Genomic DNA, 16,484 nt, shown 5'->3' on the forward strand with positions numbered 1-16,484 from the left:
TTACAGGTAATTCATATATTTTGTATTCTAGATAATGTCACTGCATCCTAGATACATCTCTTTCCTTTGGCAAGTTGCAGACTTGGGTAGTAGCCTAAACATGCCACCTCTTAGAGATGGAGCAAGAGTGCTTATGAAACTTATGCCACCAGGTAAGAATGTTTAAATGATGATAAAGTACATGCTGAACAATAAAAGGGGTATGTTTGCAAATTCGTTCTGAATGGACCACAACTTAAGGGTTGACAAACACAAGCCAAATGCAGCCTAATACCTTTTTTTTTTTAATAACCAAATACCTTAAGATGGTTTCTAAATTTTTAAATTTCTTTAAAAAAAAATGCAAAAGAATACTATTTTGTGATCCATGAAATTTAAATTTTAACGTAGATAATCAAAATTACATTGGTATGTAGTCACACTCAAAGATTCACTGTCTTTTGATACTTTTGTTTTGCAATAGCATAGCTTAGTAATTGTGACCCACAAGCCTCAAATATTTACTCTGAGGCCTTTTATAGATAACATTTGCTTTCATATGTCTTGTTATGTAGATCATTTGTCACCAACAGTATTGTTACTTCTTTATTCCCTAGAAACAATCACTTTCAACTTTAACTTTTATTCTTACATATGTATGTACCATTATATCTGTAAATAATATCCTCTTACCACTGGTTCTTTGTCACTTTTAGATGTATACTGATTGTCCACTGTGTAGATGAAAATTCTTACTCCTACATCCTCCCCAATTTGTTTAAATATCTCTTTAATTCTTCCCATATACCTTCTTGAATCTTTCAAATAATTTTCCATTATTGTTCATTATATAATCCATCAACTCTGCTATTGTCCTTTTCCTCTTCCTCCTCATCTTCCTCATTTGGCGGTTCTTTGCCTTCCATACACAGCTTTCAATTTGAGTCTTTGGGAATACCACAGAAGTGATGTTCTTTTCTTCTCCATGTGTTCTTTCTGATGCTATGTGATTTCAGTTTCTCTGTTTACTCCTGATGATCTCTGTAAGCACTTGAGTTTTTTCCTTCTCTGCTGGAAAAATTATTCTTTTCCCTTTGTAATAGAGTATTTTGAGATACCTTGAATCTGTTTATACTTTTTCTCATTGGGCTTTTTTTATGCATTTATATCTGTATGAATTCATGGTTTCCTGTTACATTCAAAGGATTATAATCTGTTACTTGACATTTACTTGAATGCTCAAATTATCTCTAATTTGGTCAGTAGAAACCTCTTCAAGCTGGTTTCTTTTAATTTGTTCTCATCAGTTTTTGAGCACTTGTGTTCTTGTTGGCTCAAGATAATTCAGGCTGACAACCTGTGTTTTGTAACCCTAGTCTAGAATCTGCCATTTCTCCAAGGACCTATGGGTCCTTGTACACATACATATAGTGTATGTGTGTATATATTTATTTTAAAACTATGAGATCGTGTCAGTTCCTCCAGTTGTCACCTGTGACAGGTTCATTCTAATTTTCTATCTTTCTGTATTTGTGAAATGTCTGGTAGTTGTCCTTTAACATATTTTCCTATTTAATCTATCCTCCTCATGTAACAAGTCATCACCACCACCCGTTTCTGTGTGCAGGACTCTACTCTCAATCCTGGGCCTCACTCCTCTCATTGGTCATTGTCCTGACATCGCTTGAGTTAAATCTTCATGCTGGGCTACCTCTGTGTATGGACTCTCTCCTCCCCTTGCACTGTTTCTTAATTCAAAAAAGCACCTCAGTATTTCTTTCATCACCTTGATGTGTTCGAAAAGTACAGATCAATTGTGGTGTTGACTATCTCAAAAATCTTCATGATTTTATACAGGTTGTATATTTTTTTTCCACACAATACAACTTACATTGATGCTTTGTTTATCTCAGGGCATCACAACAGGAGACACTGTGTCCTTTTGGTTACATTAACCCAGATTTACTTACTTTGCTGGGTTTCTCCTCTGAAGTTAATATTTTTTCCTTTTGTGGGAAGATGTTTTGAGACATTGCCTATCTTTTCCTGATGAAATTTTCACCTTACTTACTTACTGTGATTATGACGTAAATCAGTTTTTATCATGATTGCAGAATTATTTTCACTTCATCATTCCTTTTCCATCTGTTAACTGGCATTGTATATTATAAGGTAGCGCTTTGTCTTCGGTTTGTTAATGTATTGTCACTCTTTACTCATTGATTCTTACTTCATTTATTTGGTTACATCCATTGTAATCGATCTCTTTCAGAGGGATTGGAAACTTTGCTTCTTAAAAAGATTTTAACTCCTCTGTGCACAGGCTCTTGATTCATCTATACTTTTCTAAGTACTTGTTATTAAATCCTTAGCTTTCTAGGATTGAGTGGCGTTCAAATTTTCAGATACCTACTTACTTTCCTCCTCGCCCCAATAAGCACTTCTTGGCTCAGCTAAACCATCTTCCATCCTTACCTCTTTAATAATTTAACAGCTTTCTAGTGTTGCTTCCTCTCGTTTTTATGTCCTTCTGAGTTTATTTTTATATTCATTCTTATTTTAGTGGCATTTGGAGATACTTTACTGATAGTTAAATGTATTGTTTAATTTATCATGATAGTTTTTTATGGATACACATACATTTATTTATTTCATACACATCTATATTTCATACAAATATATCATACTTTTTTCTAGGATAATTACCCTGTAAATAATTCTGTCCTGTGCCCTTATATCTTTATATTAAATCAAAAAAATAGAAATACAAAACTTTTGAGAAGATATATCTGTATATATATATAAATCATCCTCCCTACATTACCACCAATTTAGGATGGTGCTTTTTCTCAAATGAATGGATTTTTTTTTCAGCCAAAAAAATGGTCATCAGTTCAAAGTTGATCTCCTTTCTAGGGAGATATTACAAGGAATATTCATCCATAGCTTTCCAGACAATATACCAACTATATTTTATTGGTACTGGAGATTGAAGCGGGTGTGGGGCATTGACCACTGAGTGACCGTGATAGTTTTAAAAACTGTCTTATGCTTCTATCACTGACTTAGTAACCACCTTATTGGCTTTCTCATCTTACTTTCTGATGAGTGAGACAAGTCACTTCACAAATTAGCCTCTCAGATAAAACTTACCTAAATTTTATTTAATCCTGATCTGTTTTATTGTATAAAATTTGTATTATTTCATTCACTAATGTCTCAGTAATAGTTGTAGCATTATATATCCAAATTCAACCTTTTGACATTATAAAATACAAAACTACTATAGAATCCTTGGTCTTGTGATTTGAGTTTAGTGCCACCAGATGGCGAGAGTGAGCTCTTTTCAGGAGTCTCAGGCAGAAATTTTGAGAAGATGCTTTTTTCAGATGATAATCAGCTGTGTAACATTTAAGTAATCATTTAATATGTGTGCATATATGCATATATTTTCCCCACATTTTTATTGGTGCATTATAGTTGTACTTATTCATGGGATGTGTTATGTATTATTACATGCACACAATACACAGTAAAACAATATAATTTGGCCAATATCTCTCCCCAGCACTTTCCCCCTCTCTTCCCACCTCCAGCCACTTAGTCCCTTTCCTTAATTAATGATCTTCCATTGATTTTCACATGATCCATCCCCATCTTTTACTTTTTCTTCTCTAGCTTCCACATGTGACAGAAAATACATAACCCTTGACCACCTCAGTTTGACTTATTTAAAACTTAACATAATGATCTCTAGTTCCATCAATTTTCCTGAAAAAGACATAAATTTCATTTTTCTTTATGGCTGAATAAAACTCCATTGTGTATAATATACCACATTTTTTTATCCATTCATTGATGGACACCTAGGTTGATTAAATAGCTTGGATATTGTGAATTATGCTGCTATAAACATAGCATGCATGTCCTAGTAATTGACTTTATGTCTTAGGTATTTGCAGATCATTGCCTGAAGTGGGCCTCTACTGTGATTTGCTGTTCAACTTGGAGCTTCTGTATTCTTTATAATTTGATGTCTTATGATCTAAACTATACTTAACTCCTGTGTCCTTTGTGTGCAGCAGAAAAAGACACTTGCTTGATACTGAGTGATTAAATTTTTTATTTACCAGGAGGAATAAGTTGCTTTTTTTTATAGAAGCTTCGGGCAGCTAATATTTTAAAATATGTCAAAGTCTGTTATAAGCTCTTTGAACTAATTAATGCATGTAATAATACATAACACATCCCATGAATAAGTACAACTATAATGCACCAATAAAAATGTGGGGAAAATATATGCATATATGCACACATATTAAATGATTACTTAATTTATGATTACTTAATTTACTAACTATTATTATTTACTATTTTCTGTAGGAAAAAAAGTAGTTAGTAATTTATCGAGCAATTTTTTAAATTATAGGGCAGTTACTTAGAACTTTATCAAAGTATTCTAAAGGTAATTAACCATTTTTTCTTTCTTCCCTCCGCCCCCAAGCATTAAGAATAAGATGTATTCAAGTGAGAAGAGACAGAATTCCCCTGATTAATTATTCTTAAATTTGGTAGCAAATGCCTAATTGTATTGTGGAATTATTGTTTTATTTAACTCTCTTCACTGTAATTTAGAAGAAACTAAAAAAATTTTAATTATACAACTATAGAAAAAATTCAAAGTTCTTATTTTAAGGTAAATATTTGCATTAGTAATGTTGGCTAAAAATTTTAGGAATGTTTCCTGTGTACCACCATGTTTTTCTCAGTGAAGCAAGCTAGTTTTGGTTGGTTTGGTTTTTTTGGTACCAGGAATTGAACCCAGGGGCACTTGTTCACTGAGCCACATCCCTAGCACCCCCGCCCCTTTAAAAAATATATATCTTTTTTTTTTTTTTTTTGAGAGAGAATTTTAATATTTATTTTTTAGTTTTCGGCAGATACAACATCTTTGTTTGTATGTGGTGCTGAGGATCGAACCCGGGCCGCACGCATGCCAGACGAGCGCGCTACTGCTTGAGCCACATCCCCAGCCCAATATATATCTTTTTAATTGTCAATGGATCTTTATTTTTTTTTTAACTTTTTTTTTTTTAGTTGTAGATGGACATCATACCTTTATTTAATTTGATTGATTGACTGTGGTGCTAGGGATTGAACCCAGGGCCTTGTGCATGTGAGGCAAGCACTTTGCCAACTGAGCTATATCCCCAGCCCCTTTATTTATTTTTTATGTGGTGCTGAGGCTTGAACCCAGTGCCTCATACATACTAGGCAAGTGCTCTACCACTGAGCCACAAACTCAGCCCCATCAATGGATCTTTATTTTATTCATTTATTTATATGCGGTGCTGAGAATTGAACCCAGTGCCTCACACACGTGAGGCAAATGCTCTACCACTGAGCCTCAACCCCAGCCCTCCCCCACCCCTTTTATTTTTTATTTTGAGACAGGGCCTTGCCAAGTTGCTAGTGGTGTCATGAGGACACACACAGAGAATTTGGAGGAAAGAGTTTATAATTTTTTTGTTCTTTGTTTTGTTTTTTAACCCAGGAGCCACTGAGATTATAGGCATGTGCCACCGTGCTGGCTCAGAACCACTTTTTTTGAAGTGTTTTTTTTTTTCTTTTTTCAGTGTCCGTTGGCCTGGGAGGGCATGTTCACTAGAAGCCTCTACTGCTCCCTTTGTGTTTAAGATGACTGATTAAAGGGCCCTGGTTGGGGTGGCGGGGTGTGTGTGTGTGTTTGTGTTGTTAAATCAATCTAGTTTAAAAGAGCCTGTGGCAACTGAAATATTATGAAGACGTGAATTATGTTTTGTTTCAGACCGTGTCTTCTCTTTCTTACAGATAGTACAACAATAGAAAAATTAAGAGCTATTTGTTTAGACCACGCCAAACTTGGAGAGAGCAGCCTTAGTCCATCTCTCGACTCACTTTTCTTTGGTCCTTCAGCCTCACAAGTGCTATACCTAACAGAGGTTGGTTCCCCCCTCCCCCTTTTGAATTTATTCCATTCATGTTCTTTAAATTTGATCTTTTGTTAATATGAAGAACATGGGTGAGATATTTTTGAATTGGTCAAGTATTTCTTAGCAATGATGATAGAAATTGAAGTTATTGAATCTTTTAATACAGTGTCTCCCTCACCCCTCTTTTTTTTTTTTAGGTGGTCTATGCCTTGTTAATGCCTGCTGGTGCGCCTCTGGCTGATGATTCCTCTGATTTTCAGTTTCACTTCTTAAAAAGTGGTGGTCTACCCCTCGTCCTGAGTATGCTAACCAGAAATAACTTCCTACCAAATGCAGATATGGAAACTCGAAGGGGTGCCTACCTCAATGCTCTTAAAATAGCCAAACTGTTGCTAACTGCTATTGGCTATGGCCATGTTCGGGCAGTGGCAGAGGCTTGTCAGCCAGGTGTAGAAGGCGTGAATCCCATGACATCGGTAATACAGACTTTAAAAAATATTCTTTTTGTAATAGTTTATGATAGTAATTCTTAAGATAAAACTTCTCAGCAACTTTTAAGTAGAGTTCGGGGTTGATTCAAAATGTTGCAATTTTTTTTCCAGTTGGATACCAGTTTTAGAAGCTTCTTCTATTAGAGTATATTTGTGTTAAAAGTGTAAATAATGTTTCACTGAGTATGCTACTGATTTGAGAAGGCTGTTCCTCCCCTTGCTGCTTACATCCTGCTTGACTTTAAATTATTTTAAATCTAAGAAAAACCCCTTATGAGTCTCAGTAACTTGTACTTGCCAGACATGTGAAGATCAGTTGTAATTAATTTAGCCTGTTGTCAGCTTCCCTTCCCACTTTGATCAGCTTAACCTCCACTTCTGAGCTTTTTATCTGACTGCCTTTTCCTTGGTGGCATCCTTGATCCGTAGTACTAAAGTTCTCCAAATATGCCAGAATTTTTTTTTTTTTTTAGAATGTATTCTATCAAAGATGAACTCTCTTCACATTATATTGAATGCTACCATAAACTAGAAATGATATTAGGATTTGAGGATAAAATTATTAATTCTTGAATTAAAAAAATAGATATTAGATTAAGAAATTGAGGCAAAAGAAATGTACATAGAATTGATTGTTGTGAGTGTATCATTTATATTGTACCCAAAACAATATCAACATTTATATGCCAGAATTTGACACCTACTTATGAGAGGTCAAACTAAACTTTTAGTTGTATTATATACATTGTAAGTGATAATTTTACAAAGGTACTGACAGAATATAAAAGTTTCAGGGATGAGATTTTATTCTTTAGAAATTATGTCTTAATTTGGAAAGATTGGAATGTTGATAAGATAATTATGTCTTAGGTATGATAATATTATGGTTTCATTTAAAAGGAAAAGCCCCCCCCCCCATTTCTGTAATAGTGGCTGAAATACTTGTAAATGCTATTATATTAGATTTGATTGAAAACAATACTGAGATTGGAAATTAGGAGGAATAGTTAGATAACTAACAATTTGGTCCATTATTCATAATAGTTGAAGCAGAGTAATGAATATGTGGCAGTTTATTAAATTATTCTCTCTGCTTTCATATGTGTTAGAAATTTTCAATATAAAATAAAATGACCTATGTTTTATATTATTTTGTTTTTGTTGTTGTGGGTCTGTTCTGTTGGGATTTTTGGGAAGCACTAAAAGACAACTTCTTGTTTTGATATAAGAACAGATTCTTGTCATAATTCCTAATGCGGATGTTTAATGAAGTCCAAAAATAAAAAATGCTTTTAACCTTTTCAGAGAATGTGCCATTAGTACATAATAGCCTCCAATCTCAAGAAGCTCATAGTCTATAGGAAGTAAAATATGTAAAATATATAAAATTAGTAATATAGAAATATTTTAAATGATGACTTAGAAATATTTATAGTACATACAAGGGAAGTTTCCACTCAAAGGCAGTTAGAATTGTGTTGTTAAATACTTAATAAAATTTATCTGGTTTTGTAGACTGCAAAATTTGGTTATACTGTGAAGGAAAGACACTGATATCTTTCATAAGTTAGTCCCCCCACCCCTTTCCATTCCTTTTCTCCTTTACAAAGTGGAATTTGATGAATAGGGGAAAATGCAAGCAGGGTCTGCCTAGGGGCATGTATATTAAAGATGTGTAATATTTTACTGAGTCCCTAAAGTTGAACCTAGTCTATTCAGTTTATCATTTATCCTCTGCAAGTTACACTGAACCCAGATATTGAGACACAAGGTGGATTAATCTAAAATGGAGTTGGCAGACAGGCGCATAGCACTTCAAAGCGCAAGAGAGGGAACCCACACCTTGTTGGCAGCATCAAGTGCTTTGTCTAAGTCACTACAGGCTCTATATTTGTGCAGAGGTGGTCATCTTGGATGTTGATGAATGAAGTGCAAATGATTGGGTCTGCTTATGTACGAATCACTTAAATAAAGTGTTTTTCCAGGTCAACCAGGTTACTCATGATCAAGCAGTGGTGCTACAAAGTGCCCTTCAGAGCATTCCTAATCCATCATCTGAGTGCATGCTTAGAAATGTGTCAGTTCGTCTTGCTCAGCAGATATCTGATGAGGTTAGTATTGTAAGGATTATATGAGTTTTTTATATCTTTGTTTACAGATAACAGAAAGTATACAGTTTGGTGAATTTTGACAAGTACACACATGTGAAACCACTACCCAAAAGTTTATTTATTGCTCTGGGATCAAATCTAGGGCATTGTACATGAAGACTCAAGACAAAATATTTCTGTTAGTCTTTTCTGCCCCTCTACAGTCCATTCTTTCCTCCAACTCTCATCCCAGGTAGTCCCTAATCTTTTTGTCCTTATAAGAGGAGTTTCCATTTTCTAACACTGAATCATATAGCATGTCTTCTTCTGTGTCTTTTTTCACATGCATATGTATGTAATATATATGTGAAAGCCAGACTATTGACTTTGAGAATTATGTATGTTATATGGATCAGTAGTTATTTCTTTTTGTTGCTAAATAGTATCCCATTGTGGATATTTCACATTTTGTTTATCCATACACTTGGACTGTTTTGACTATTAAGAAAGCTGCTATTTAATATTCTGTGCATGTATTTGTGTAGATACAGAGTTTCAAGTCTCTTGGGTAAGCAACAGAGTAGAATGGTTGTCATTTTAAGACCCTGATAAAAACAGTGTGGTTTCTGGTACTAATTTGTAGAGCATACTTTTGTTTAAGCTAAATAAATAAAGGATGAAGGCAACTTGAAAACCTAAAGACAGTGATACTACTTTTCACTAATTCGTATTTCTGTCAACAGTTTTAATTACTCATTATCTTGCAGGCGTCAAGATACATGCCTGATATTTGTGTCATTAGAGCTATACAAAAAATCATCTGGGCATCAGGATGTGGGGCATTACAACTAGTGTTTAGCCCAAATGAAGAAATCACTAAAATTTATGAGAAGGTAAGAATTGTGACAGAAATATATTCTTTTTAATAAATGTTGCTAATTGTGTATGTGGCTAAATTTTTATTAAGTTTGCTATATTTAAAAATTCTATCTGCTTGCATGTTAATGACTGAAAATCAACTGGTATCTATAGTTGAGAATTTAATAAAAATCTTGCTTTGAAAATACTTAAGAATCCTGCCCTGAGTCTGCTTTTTAAATAAAATTGGTGTTTGTTTTTTTTTCTTCCCTTTTTTTTTTTTTTTTTAACTACTTTGGGGGATCGGATAAAATCGTATCATTGAATTGCATTCTCCCATTCTGTTACTCTTTCATCACCCTTTAATACTATGTGAATTGTGGTTTAGTTAATTATCTTATGGTATCATGGCATTAAAGTGTTTTTGTCTGAGTCTCTTAAAGCAGTCAAAAAAGTAGGAAAAATATCAACCAGTTAGGTATCATATCTGACCTTGTGTTAAATTATTTACACAACAGAAGTTATGCTTGGCTCTTTGGTTTTCTGTCATGTGTACCTGTTCCTATTAGGTAGGTACTGCTACATATTTAGGAGAGGTTGGGTTATACGTACTTTTATGGCTCAGTAGAACTTGTATTTTATAGCAAATATAACCCTCAATTTTCATTACTTTATTGGTGTCCAATAGTATCTGTCTATTTAAAGTCCTGGGTCTTCATTCCGTAAGTTACTGAATGCCTATTCTGTTGCAGTCATGTACTATAGTTATTATTTTTAATGAATAAATTCACAAGCATACTTTAGGCTGCTTTCAAAATCTTCCTGAATAATTGTTCAAGACAAATGATTTTGAATGAAATGGAACAATAGTAAAATTAGATGAACTAGTCAAAAGTACTATACTAGAGTGGTTCTTTAGAAAAGCACGGTTTTTGGTATAAAATTATATAACTTAGAAGGAGCCTTAAGGACAAAGAAGTACATGTCATGCTCAATATGCTCCTCCAGCCCTTTTTTAGACAGAAAAATACTGGAATTAGACTTTGTTTTCCATTATAATTCTTTCTAGACTATTTCAAAAGAGTCTGAAGAGTTGCAGGAGACTAAGGCTGTGTTGTTGAAGCAAGTAGATAATTGTAAGCATTTACTTTGGAGTCTTAGAATCACATGAGATTTTTCTGAAATGCATCTCTAGGTAATTTGTTCCCAATTAATTTTACAGACCAATGCAGGCAATGAGCTGGACTTGGAAGATGAACAGGTTTGCTGTGAAGCACTGGAAGTGATGACATTATGTTTTGCCTTGATTCCAACAGCCTTAGATGCTCTCAGTAAAGAAAAGGCTTGGCAGACATTCATTATTGACTTGCTTTTGCACTGTCACAGCAAGTAAGTGTCTTTAATTTTATAAAAATTGATTTTATTTTGTAAGCAGAAATAAATTGATTTTTGCTGGCATAATGTATCTCTTAAATCAGATAATCTCTGTAGCATGTGTTGAGGAAAATTTTATGTAATAATGTTTTGCCTAACCTAAATTCATTTGACTTTTTTTGTCTCTGCAAATGCCAGCATTAGGTGCACATGCCTTGTAATCCCAGTGACTCGAGAAGCTGGGGCAGAAGGATCGTAAGTTCAAAGCCAGCCTTAGCAACTTAGCAACTTGTACCTGTCTCAAAAAGGGATGGGGATAAAGCACTTCTGGGTTCAATCCCTAGTACCAAAAAAAAGGCAAAGAAAAGCCAATTCTCAAAGTACTAATTTTTTTCTACTTAGGGTCAACTAAGAAATATGGATTAGCCCATCTTTGAAAATCTGAACTGTAAGATTTAACTAGGATATTGTCCTCCTATCTTAGATTCTTAGATGCCAGGTTTTCTTTCTCTTTTTTTTTTTTAAGTTTTCATATACTTTTTTCCTAATTAGTTATACATGATATAGAATGTATTTTGACATATTCTCGTTCTTCGAATTATTCATGATATAGGATTAAAATGATGGTGTAATCATATGTGCAAATAGGATAATAATGTCCCATTCATTCTACTGTCTTTCCTATTCCCATTCCTCCTCCCTTCCCTTGCCAGATTTTCTTTAGTTAAAGTTAATATGATATAAAATTTATGAGACAAGGTTACTGAACGAATTTTGGCATTTTACACTAGAATAAAGATCAATTATAAAGACTTTCCTTTCAAAAGCATTTAGTCAGTGATAATAATTTCAATTTGCACTCTTTTGTGCAAGTCCATCAGATTTGTAGAAAATGTTGGTTTCCATCCATTTCCGTCAGTCTGATCCTGACCTTCATATATAAGGTTAAGTTTTTAAACTTTAGTGTCACTGTTAATGTGTGATTAATCTGTCTTACATACATGCCATTCAGTAATGACAAAATTAGTTGTAGAAAGGTTAATATAAAGTCAAAATAAGCAATAAAATAAGCTGAATGAAATAAGCTGAAATGAAATCTAGTGATGCATAAATAAAGCTTAAAAAATGTACATGATGTATGTAATAGGGTATGTTCAACTTGCCTACTCTCAAGGGTGCTTAAAATTGATGTGTTGTAGGTTCTCAAGTAGGAATATTTAAGAAGTTTTTTGAAGCTAGGTATGGTTGCGGGCACCTACAGTAAGAAATGAGGCAAGAGGATCACAAGTTCGAGGCCTGCCTCAGCAACACAGGGAGAATCCGTCTCAAAATAAAAATTCAATCCCTGGGGACATAGCTCAGTGGTAGATATTAGTTGGGGAGGAGAGACGGGAGGAGACTTGAAGTCAGTCCTGGAGATAGCAGATTTCTTATTCTGTTTTTTTTAACTTTTTATTAGGATTTTTTTTTTAATTATTGTTCAAAACATTACATAGCTTTTAACATATCATATTTCATACAGTTGATTCAAGTGGGTTATGAACTCCCATCTTTACCCCGTGTACAGTTTGCAGAATCACATCGGTTACACATCCATGTTTTTACATACTGCCATACTAGTGTCTGTTGTATTCTATTGCCTTTCCTATCCTCTACTATCCCCCCTCCCCTCCCATCTTCTCTCTCTACCCCATCTACTGTAATTCACAAGGAATGTGTTTCATGAACTTGGCCTAGTAAGAATTAAGGAACTTGGGGCTAGGGCTAGGTAGGGCTCAGCGGTAGCACACTTGCCTGGCGTGTGTGAAGCACTGGGTTCAATTCTCAGCACCACATATAAATAGTCTATCAACAACTAAAAAAAAAAATTTGTTTTTAATGAAAAAAGAATTAAGGAACTTGGGCTGGGGTGTAGCTCAGTGGAAGAGCGCTTGCCTAGTATGTGTGAGGCACTGGGTTCGATTCTCAGCACCACATACAAATAAGTAAAATAAAGGTCCATCAACAACTTATATATATAATTTTAAGGAACTTGGTTTAAACATGTTTTCTGCCCTCAACCATTTATGAAAATTTCTCTTATGAGCTGGGGATGTAGTTCAATGGTAGAACACTTGTTTAGCATGTTTAAGGCCCTGAGTTATATTTCTAGTACTACCAAAAAACTATGTGAGTCTCAAAGTTCCTTATTTGACTTTTGAATTTTAACTTCCCAGCACATAGTAGAGATTCACATATTACTGGTAGATTATAATTATACCCAGAATCAAACTCTGTGGCAGAAACAAGTCAGAATTTAACACATAAGAAAAGCTTGATTCTTAATTTTGGCATTAAGTGATGTTTTGACCTTGTCAGTCATTTCAATTACAACAGTCTTAGTCCCCATAAAAGATGAAGTACTTAGGGAATTGGAAAAGGAATAGGTTACCTTTTGCCTGGGAAGAAGCAGGAGTGAGGGTTTTATGCTGGATTTAGCATGTGAGCTCATGTTTAGTTAGGATTTAGAGGATGGGCCAGGTGTATTCGCATGCTTGTCATCCCAGCAGCTCAGGAGGTTCAAGTAGAAGGATCACAGGTTCAGAGCCAGCCTCAGTAACTTAGCAAGGCCCTGTCTCAAAATAAATAATAAACTGACCTGGGATTGTGTCTCTGTGTTTAAGCACCCCTGGGTTCAATCCCTGGTGCCAGAAAAAATTTAAAAGGATGATAGACATAGCCTTTGTGCTGCCCCTCTCTCCCCCTCATTTCCAGTTATGTTGCTTCTGCTTTTAATTTAATTCTTATACTGCTTCTTCCTCTGTCAAAGCAGCCAGCTCCCACTGCCTGGACATCTACAATGTCCTTGTTCTTCCTTCTGCTGTTATTGTACCCTTTTAATCTGTTGAGCACACTGTAGGCAGAATGGTCTCTACAAAATACAATTGTTTCTTTTCTGCTTAAAGTCTTTTCATGTCTTCCTATTGCCTTTTAAGCAAATCCAAACATTAAGTTTGTTTTTTAAGCATTCCACAATTTGTTCTCTTCTCCTCCTCCTTACTCCCAAGTTCAATTTTAATGCCACATATTTTCCAGTAACTTTTCCTTATCCCTAGACCAGGACAGTTTCCAAAATTTCCATTCCTATTAAAAGGTCTGCTTCCACATCATAACACTGATAATAAGTTGGAATATTGGAAATCATTTAGGTGTGATAAGCTTTTCTGAACCCCTCCAGGGCCTAATGCTTTACCCTTCCTATTGCCACCCCTGGGATAGTGCTTTCAGAGTAGAACTAGAGATCCAGTTTTTATAGGTAGGAGCAAAGGATCACACTGTGAAAGAGATTAGTGGGAGTCAGTTTGACAGAAGACCTGTGATGCTACTATCTAAGTAGTGTTTGATTTCAGTATGGTGGTCAGTCTCATTTGTTTGGTACCTATTATGTAGCAGACACTATGGAATAGTTCAGTAAGTAAAATGAAGATGTTCTTAGCCTTCTTGGAGCTTATATGCCAAAGGATATAGAGATCGGAAAACATGGGAAAAACCATATATTATGTTAGACCTAATAAATAATGCAGTGAAAAATAAAGCCGGAAAGGGGAATAAGGAATTTAGGAGTCAGTGGGGTTCATTTTTATCCAGCAAAGTCAAAGAAGGCTTCACTGAGGTGCCCTTCAATCCAGAGTCTGAAAGAGTAAGGTAAATGATCCATGTAGGTAACCAGGGATTGTTTTAAGCAGAAGGAGCAATAGAGGTAGATATTTTGAGGCAGGAACATTCCTTTCATGTTGAAGGGTAGAAGGGTAAAGGAGGGCAGTAGCAGGGGCTGAGACCAGAGGGGATAAATACATAGTCTGGAAGGATTTTATAGTCACCCTGAGGATTTTGGTGATCACTGTGAGATGGCAATCTGTTGGAGGGTTTTGAGCGGAGAAATCTGATGTGTTCTGTGGTTGGGTGTAGGTTGTAGAGTATTAGAAAAAGCAGCTAAACTATTCATTAATAAAAGTGGAAAGAAACTATCAGATTCCAGGTACATTGTGTAGATGGAAGCAACAGGATTTATCAAGCAGAAATGTGTTTCTTTGCAAGCAGTATAAAAGTGTGACAGTGCTCAGGGGCTTTTGAGGAATTGATAGACAAACTCTTTATGGGCAGCCCCTTCCACCTCAGTTTGGGCTACATACCTAACTTGTTTAAAACTAAACCAGGCAGTGGGTGTAACATACACGCACTCCTTTGAAAATCTGACATAGCCATGGACCTTCTTCCCAGAAATTTATGTACTCCTGACTTCACTTGGGTTACTCCCAAATTCTACCCACAATAATTTTAGGAACTTCTGAGTCCCTCTGGTTTATGGGCCCATGGGCAGTTTTCAGAAACCTAAAAATTCCAGGAAGGGAGGTGAGTGCACAAAATGTATGTCAGGTCCTTTACAATTGAAATAAAAAGTCAGTTCTGAGCTCAGCAGCTAGCACAAAGATAAAACATAGTTACCACAGAAATGTAGTTGGTGATAACTGCAAAATACACACATACTCAGTCAGCAAGTCCTCACTGGGCCTCTTCCACATGTCAGACATTGTTCATTTGGTAATTGGTTCTTGAACACCTACTGTATGCCACACATTGTTTCAGGTTCTTGGAGTGTTTATTCTAGCGAAATCTGTATAGTATGTAATAGAGTTTTGGTTTTTGTTTCTTGTTTTCAAAAAAGATCCAAGCTCAGGATGATGGTGCACTTCTGTAATCTCAGCAGCTCGGGAGCCTGAGGCAGGAGGATTGCAAGTTGAGGGCCAGCCTTAGCAATTTAGACTGTCTCAAAATAAAGAAGGGCTGGGGCTGAGGTTAATGCTCAGTGGTAGAGCTCTTGCCTAGCATGCGTGGGGCACTGGGTTCGATCCTCAGCACCACATAAAAATAAATGAAGGTATTGTGTCTATCTACAACTAAAAACAAATAAAAAAAATAAAATAAAGAAGGGCTGATACATAGCTCAGTGGTGAAGCAGCCCTGGGTTCAAAATGATCATGTGAAATTCCCAGGATTGAGACAAGATCCATGTTTTCACCATGGATTATCATAGAGGAAATATTGCATAATACCATAGTCCTCAATCTTTGGCACTCATCAGAACTACCTAAATAGTTTTAACCATTGTTGGGCCTCACCACCCCTAGTATTTTTCTTTCCTTCTTTTTGTTATTTATGACATTTTGTAGAATCCTTTTTGACATGATGATAAAAGCATGGAATGTATCTTGTTCTAATTCAGTCCCCACCCCTAGTATTTCTGATTCAGGAATTCTGGGATAGAACCTGAAAATAGGCATTTTCAAGATGATTCTGATGTTGCTAATCTGGAGACCATACCCTTGAAACTACTAGTATGACATAAGGAACATCTGCGTAGTATCCTTGGGTGATTGCAGCAGAATTCCCACAAAGTGGTTGTATTAAAGCACAACCAAATGAAAATTCTCTGGAAGGCCAAAAACATGGATTAAGCTAACTTTAGAACATTTTGTATCTAGAAGACCATTTCTGGCTTGTTCCGAGACAGATGTCAGAAGACACAAGGGTTGAGCTTACGTTCCTGAGGATACAGCTTGTTTATTAAGTATTGCCAAGACTGCTTAAGTGGGAGATTACCTTGTTATTATTACTGTTAATTCAAACCCTTCCCCAACCAGAAAACAGTGTTAGAATTTTTTTTTTTTTTTTCTAAATAA

General features: G+C 35.4%; 1 protein-coding gene across 3 annotated transcripts in view; it reads left to right on the forward strand.

The window, feature by feature from the left end:
• Usp9x (ubiquitin specific peptidase 9 X-linked) overlaps positions 1–16,484 on the forward strand; it is a 109,630-nt gene that overhangs the window by 67,022 nt on the left and 26,124 nt on the right. For all 3 annotated transcript variants that reach the window (XM_071606465.1, XM_027927263.3, XM_071606466.1), the window contains exons 21-26: positions 32–152; positions 5,830–5,960; positions 6,149–6,427; positions 8,428–8,553; positions 9,300–9,425; positions 10,613–10,779. In XM_071606465.1, coding sequence (XP_071462566.1) covers positions 32–152; positions 5,830–5,960; positions 6,149–6,427; positions 8,428–8,553; positions 9,300–9,425; positions 10,613–10,779 — 950 coding nt within the window. The remainder of the gene's footprint in view (positions 1–31; positions 153–5,829; positions 5,961–6,148; positions 6,428–8,427; positions 8,554–9,299; positions 9,426–10,612; positions 10,780–16,484) is intronic.

The sequence above is a fragment of the Marmota flaviventris genome, chromosome X, assembly GCF_047511675.1.
Source record: "Marmota flaviventris isolate mMarFla1 chromosome X, mMarFla1.hap1, whole genome shotgun sequence".
In the NCBI taxonomy this organism is placed as follows: domain Eukaryota; kingdom Metazoa; phylum Chordata; class Mammalia; order Rodentia; family Sciuridae; genus Marmota; species Marmota flaviventris.